At 31.9% G+C, this 7034-nt stretch overlaps 1 protein-coding gene across 10 annotated transcripts; it reads right to left on the bottom strand.

The window, feature by feature from the left end:
• Window positions 1–419: 419 nt before the first annotated feature.
• LOC140818268 (protein phosphatase 2C 7-like) lies at window positions 420–3862 on the bottom strand. Of its 10 annotated transcripts, XM_073178182.1 has the most exons (8): window positions 3706–3861; window positions 3421–3486; window positions 2829–2886; window positions 2569–2672; window positions 2166–2472; window positions 1580–1933; window positions 1399–1504; window positions 420–1025 (listed from the first exon to the last, which is right to left on the bottom strand). In XM_073178182.1, exons 5-8 carry the CDS (start codon window positions 2391–2393, stop codon window positions 691–693), a joined length of 1023 nt encoding a protein of 340 aa, XP_073034283.1. In that variant the 5' UTR covers window positions 2394–2472; window positions 2569–2672; window positions 2829–2886; window positions 3421–3486; window positions 3706–3861; the 3' UTR covers window positions 420–690. The 10 variants fall into 10 exon arrangements, with proteins under 10 accessions (XP_073034283.1, XP_073034279.1, XP_073034278.1 ...); XM_073178178.1 differs by lacking the exon at window positions 2829–2886 and having other exon boundaries at window positions 3706–3862; XM_073178177.1 differs by lacking the exon at window positions 2829–2886 and having other exon boundaries at window positions 3421–3601; window positions 3633–3859.
• Between the last annotated feature and the right edge of the window lie 3172 nt (window positions 3863–7034).

The raw sequence follows: 7034 nt of genomic DNA, 5'->3' as shown, positions 1-7034 counted from the left end.
GATTTATTTGTTTGGCTAAAAAAATTTAAAAGTAGAATTTTTTTTATGAATATTTAATTGCGATCGATTACCTACCATACCAGATAGAAACGTACTCACGATTTCAACATGTTATCAGGTGCACCTAACAACTATCATTGACATTTTTTTTATCAAGAGTGAAACACATGTATTCTGAAAAATGATAATATATTATTGAATTATTTAATTAAATGACTTTTATTTGACTACAAATTTGAAATCTAACATTCTCAATTTTAGCCTTTGCTTAATTTTTATATTTCTTGTATTTTTGAAGATCTTTCTGATTTTTTTTAATTAAAAAGTGTTTAAAAAAATGATTGATCAATGTCATTATTCAAATTATTAGGGAAAAATATTATGGGATATATTTGAATCAAAGATAAAGTGACCCAAAATTTTAGACTCAACCAAGTTTCACTCTATGTTTGTGAAACTAATAGCTTTGTAGATGTTGCAAAGAACAAAATACTCTGCATTTTCTACTAGATCCTGGTTTACAATGGTTAATCTTCAATCCATGTGAATGCAACTCTTAGTCCCATTGAAGGATTTGAAATCTTAAAATGAAGGGAATAAATCCAAGAAATAAAATACCACATTGCAAGACGACCATAACAAGAAGACGCCACGGTTCATTCGAATAAAGGAGTATCGAACTTCATCAGCTCAGGTCTTGTTTCTAACCTTCCTTTGAGCTTTCAAATCTAACACAATAACGGAGATATTATCTTTGCTTCCTCTATGGAGAGCAAACTGTGAGAGATAATCTGCTGCATCTTGGGCCGCAGGGTCGACATCCTCACCTCTTTCTTTCGAAAGGGTAGCACCGTTCTTCCTGTGCCAAAGTTGGATTCGCCTTCGTGCCAAATCACAAGCCTCTTGGTTTGTCATTACGTCCCATAGACCATCACTAGCTAGGATAAGACACTCGTCTTCTTTGGCTCGAGGAATGAAAATCAATTCCGGATCAGCAATAACGTAGGGCCTCAAGTATCTATCACCTGCCCACAAAGGAAGTGATTATACTATTAGTTGTCTTGAGACTCTCGTCTGCAGACAAAACATTTGTAAATCAAGATCCAACATTAGAGTTTCAAGATCCTAAGGTGGAACCATTTTTCAATTTCGAATAATTACTTGGTTCGAAACCAAATAGTATCATCACCTGATTTACTTCTAGTTTTCAATGGAATAGTGTGTGTGTGTGTAGTTAATGCTAGTTTTGTCCCCCCAAATGCACCAAGTCTCTCCCCCTTAAATCCATCTATGCCCTCAACACAATCCTGATTCCTGCATCAGCCCTTCTATGTAGATACCTACTATCTTTCTGGAAATTAGAATGCAAGAGCATTCATTTAGAAACATAACGCATACCAATGGATCTTGACATGGCAAGGACCCCAGAAACTCGATATCCTTCCCAGTTAATGACCCTGCCTCCTGCAGCTTCTATCCTGGCGCACTCGTCCTCTCTATTTGGCTGGGAAAAAAGGTTGAAGCTAAACACACAGAAAACAAGTGAAAAAATTTTGATTTCGAAGAACACGAGCCTTACTTTATGGTCTATAGATAATGGCATCGATGCTTTCCCTCGACAAATAACTGCTCTTGAATCACCACAATTAGCAACAATAATATGAGTAGAACAGACAACAGCAATAACAGCAGTAGAACCAACTGAGTCAGGAGCAATAGGTGGAAGTACAGGGTTAAATGCCATGCCCCTATTAGCAGCTATGGGGAATCCTCCAACTTCATCATCTAGTTTTCGCAAACAATTGACGAAAACCTTCGTCCACTCTTCTTTCCAATTATGCACACCATTTTCAATCTTAGAATTTGCTTCGGAAGCAATGCTTAGTTCCTCTGCTAAAGCTAGGTGTAGATGCTCTCGACAATAATTAGCAACCTATCCGTGCAAGCAAAAAAAAATCTGCTCTTTAAACAAATTAGAAATACAATGTCACCTGATGGCTAAAATACAGTCAGATAAATCTAGTTATAAATAATACTTCAAGACTATATCAAAATCAAATTTTATCAAGTAGTACTTACAACCTTAATAACATAAAATCTGAATCCTAAATACATTTTACTTTCTAATGAAAAAAATTAGATAAAAAGGTATTGGTTGTGTCTACCTGGGGACCTCCGTGTCCATCAAAAACTCCGAACAGATGAGCCGTTGAATCTGAATCTTGACGCTCAGGAACAAAAATTCGGCCGTCACCCAACATCTGAGAAGGAATATTCAAGAAATGTGGAAGTGCAATAACCGAGTCTTCCATTTCGGACATTCTTCCACAAATCGATGACAAGCCCCAAAGGGGTGGAAAATCTAAGGGAGAGACCTGCTTGTTTATCTTCATTTGTTAAGAACCCTCAAGAATGCAAAATGAAAATAGCCTTTCCGATTCTTCTAATTCCACAGCCTCACCATTCTCTTCACTAGGAAAAGAAAAAGGAAAACAAAGCCTCAACTACATCTGACTTGATTGACGACTCCCATGAACTGAGCTTCTCAATTCTACAAAAAACACTTACATTCTTTACTATGAGATTAAGCAATATTTGATCAAAGTTTGAGTCCTAAACTGGAATTTCCTTGATGAACGGAGTCGCTTGATTTCATTGAGCATCTACAATGCCTGCAACTTGCAAGACAAAATTTTGATGATCTTCCTTGAGCTGCTGGTTAATGTAATCATCTTATATCGAACAAGCTTACAGTTTGCCCATGTTATGTAAAAGGTTTGCTTAACCATCCTTGGAAATAAATTAATTTGAACTCAACATTTCCGTACCTCCATTTTGAATGTTTTAAAAAGCAGAGGTTGTAAAAGCAGCTTGGTATAGATGGTTCTGAAAAAAAAAACTTTTGCTGTGGTTTTAATCCCAGTAATATAATCAGAATTTATCAACTCTGAATCAAACTTTCAAGCTTAAATGATGTAGCAACCAGTAATCTATTTAATCCATGAAATACAAGATTTACCTTAGGTTTGTCAATCTCACATACATATCAGTTGAGACCAAAACATATTAAAACAAGATTTTATTACAACTCCAATGGAAGAGATTCCATAACCTCAGAGAACTGAATTTATGATATATTATTAATAATTCAGGAAATGTTATCTAAACTTCATCAAATAGGACTCAAAATCCACACAACAGAAAACTGAAAGACGCTAATAGAAAATCTTCTTGAACTCTATTTCTATATAGTCTTCCGTCTATAAGACCAACTCACCAGCAATCCCAAGTTCCAACCACAACTTATCACAGACGCTAACATGCACACAAAGCATGAAAATCTTGAACACAGAAATTACAACTTATGGCAAAAGATCAATCTTGAACCTTTAGAAGGTTAATAGCCAAATACCATTTTACCTCTTGATTTATAATGGCTTCTTCCGTCTCCCTCAACTTCCATGTATTAAAAGTCCGACCTTTGATCTCCACATGTCACCCAGAAACCATTTTATCAGTCAAAACTATTAAGAAAAAGCATTCACTATTGAGAAAAAGCATTAGGGACACCTAACGTTTTAACATAACATAATTGGCAGTCCTAGAGACTTGCATGTACGTCTACAAAAGACCTTCAAAAAACGTAGCTCTACATAAATAAAATAAAAAACTGCTCATTCACACAGAAGAAGGCAAGCTGCTTACTGTTTCAAAACAGTGCATCTAGCGGCCCTAATGCCTAAAAGGCGAAAAGGGCTGTTTCTTGATTTCTCAAGAAAGAAAAGGAGCCCCAAAGAAACATAAGCAATTTTGTGTCAACAATAAGGAAAACTTCGAATAACCTTCCCATCTTGCTTATGGCAAACTTCACTCCTCGTATAAAAAATGTTGTCTTGTGGGCCATTTGTGGACATGTGTCCATTTAGGTGTCCCATAGTGATATGCTCAGTACTTAGATGACCGGTTGCTTTCCATGGATGTCATTTTCTTTTTGAAATATCGAAAAACTACGCATACACGCTTATAGACTTGGCTTTACGAAATTGCGGGCCCTTAGCCAATAGAAACTCTCCACGGTTGGCAGAAGATTTGTTGGCTAATGGCAGAACAGCAGAGTATTTGGTGTGACGGATGCTGCCTTATTGGTTGCGTGTCAATTTCTCAAGGGCTGGATTTTAAAACTATGGAGTCAAGTATTAAATGATACATTAATCATTTTTATATGTATTTCACATTATATATGTAGTCATAAACATCATAGGATGATGTGTGTGTGACTGTGTGTGTATATATATATATATACACACACAGACTACATATATAATATATATATATGTATATATATTAAAACTCGTGTATATGATATATATGTCGAAATAATAATAATAATAATGAGTTTTATATGATATTTATCATAATCGTACCTGAGGTTATCTATTAAAAAAAATCATTTGGTACAATAAATAACCGTAAAATTGAATTCGTAAATAAAATATAAATAAACAATACATATAAAAAAATATTATTTATAACTTATATATTTATTTATTTACGATTTTTTTTCTTTGCATGTCACAATATCGACATGATTCTAAGTACATCTCCAATCCAAGCAGCAAAATAGCGTGTTGCTGCTTGGGCTTCTCCAATGGAGCTGCGCTATTTTGCAAAATAGCGTAGAACATTTTTCTTTTTTAAATTTTTTTTTTGTTTTGTTTAATTTTAAATATTTATATTAATAATTATAAATATTATTATATTAATTTAATAATTATATATATTTAAATAATATTTATTATATTATTTTAATAATTAGATAATATTTATTATATAATTTTAATAATTAAATATAAAATCATAAAAATTAAAATATAAATATAATAAATAAATATAATTTTAATAACTTATAAATAAATAAATAAAATAAAATAAAATAAAAATATTTCGAGAATATTTTTTTAGAGTAATATTTGAAGTAGATGTGTTAGAGATGAATATTATATTGGTACAGAAACTGCACTATTTTAGAGTAAAATTGCTTTTAAAATAGAGTTTTGGGTTGAAGATGACCTAACGTGTACAGTGTCATATCAACAATTATATTAAAAAAGATTGAAATTACAAAAAAATAAGATCTATTGCTAAAATTGAAATTTATGAATATAAACTTACAAAATAATAAATATATTGAATCTGTATTGTAAAAATATATGATTTGTTTAAATAATATATATAATATTTCATTCAAGAAAATGGAAAATAAAGATATATAAAATTTGTAAGTATCCCAATTTCTTTTTTTATATGTGACCAAATATATATATTTAATACATAGAAGTTCAATCCACGAGTTGGTCAAATATAAAACGATAAACATATATTAGATCAACATTACCATTTAAAACATACACAGTTTTAAAATTTATTTAATGAGTCGTATAGTTTTTTTGTTTGGGTTCTATATAATTGAATTAAATTTTAATGAACACAATAATTTATATTAGCATGTTCTCATTGATCAATACATATATCTTTTTTTTTTAATGTCCAATAATTTACGTACGTATAGTTATTATTATCAAATTAATAACGTGTTGAAGTATTATGAATAATAGGCTAGACGGGAATCAAATTTTCACCTATCTCCACTCTCAACCACCGCCACGAGAAATTGAGAGGAAACCCTCCAAAAAAAAGAAAGAAATAGAAAAACTTCTACAAACTAAAAGAAAGTGGAATTGAATTGCAAATTTCTTTAAAAATATTTTGAGTAGGTATCTTATGAGATTGTTTCACGAATCTTTATCCGTGAGACGGGTCATCCCTACCGATATTCAAAATAAGAAGTAATAATCTTAGCATAAAAAGTAATACTTTTTATTGGATAACCTAAATAAGAGATCCGTCTCATAAAATACGATCTGTGATACCGTCTCACACAAGTTTTTGCCAAATATTTTTAAAGAAACTTTTATACTGAAATTTGGAATTATGACTAGTAAAATATATTACAATATAGAGCCCCTTAAAATCGTGCTCTGAAAGACAAAAACTTGTGTGAGATGGTATCATGGGTCGTATTTTGTGAGACAGGTCTTTTATTTGGATCATCCATGAAAAAATATTATTTTTTATGCTAAGAGTATTATTTTTTATTATGAATATCGGTAGGATTGACCCGTCTCACGAATCTACAGATAAAGATTCGTGAGACCGTATCACAAGAGACTTAATCGCTCTAAAATGCTTTTAGCTAACATTCGCAACTTTCAGATTTCAGCACATATAATTAAACAAACCCGTCTGAAAAAATTCAATGAAAAAAGTTATCATACAATGCTAGTTAATCAGTAAAACCTTTCACAGACCCTTGAAGTAGTTTACTAGAGCAAAAAGTCATTTATCTTCGCAGATATAACGAGCTCATCTTACCACGGTCTCAGATTTGATATGAAAATTTCTGGTTCAAGGACAAGAGGAAAAATCAAGGGGATCACAAAACCTAAATTAGGACCAAATATTTCTAAAAGTTTCCCTCGTCTTGTATTACCCCTTTTCACACTCGTCCATTTACGTCTATGTACTTGATAAGCCCAATCTTATAGAGATTTTATTTGTGTTTATCTAGACTTTTTATCTCTAATTATGTGTTTAATTGAATTAATAATTTTAGATTTGAGTAAAAGAAGAAAAATGATTAAATTCGGAAATAAAATAAATTTACAAGACTTTAAAGGAAAAAAAAATACCAAAAAAGAAAAAAATATTATTATATTTTATTATCTTGATATTATTGAAGTTTTGAAAGAAAAATCTGTGCATTTTTGATAAAGATGAAGCATCATCTTTGAAAATAAAATCTACAATCTTATCTATAAAGTTTAAGTTTGAGATGAGCTTAAAATAAATTGAAGGAGGAGGCCCATTGAGAAAGATAACAGAGAGGCAGGAACGTACAGAGAGGCAGAAACGTACAGAGAGGCAGTGCAGAACAGAATGCTTAGGGATGGCAATGGGGCGGGGCGGGGCTGCCA

Source organism: Primulina eburnea, chromosome 17 (assembly GCF_022965805.1).
Source record: "Primulina eburnea isolate SZY01 chromosome 17, ASM2296580v1, whole genome shotgun sequence".
In the NCBI taxonomy this organism is placed as follows: domain Eukaryota; kingdom Viridiplantae; phylum Streptophyta; class Magnoliopsida; order Lamiales; family Gesneriaceae; genus Primulina; species Primulina eburnea.
This window is presented reverse-complemented; position numbering and strand designations above follow the sequence as displayed.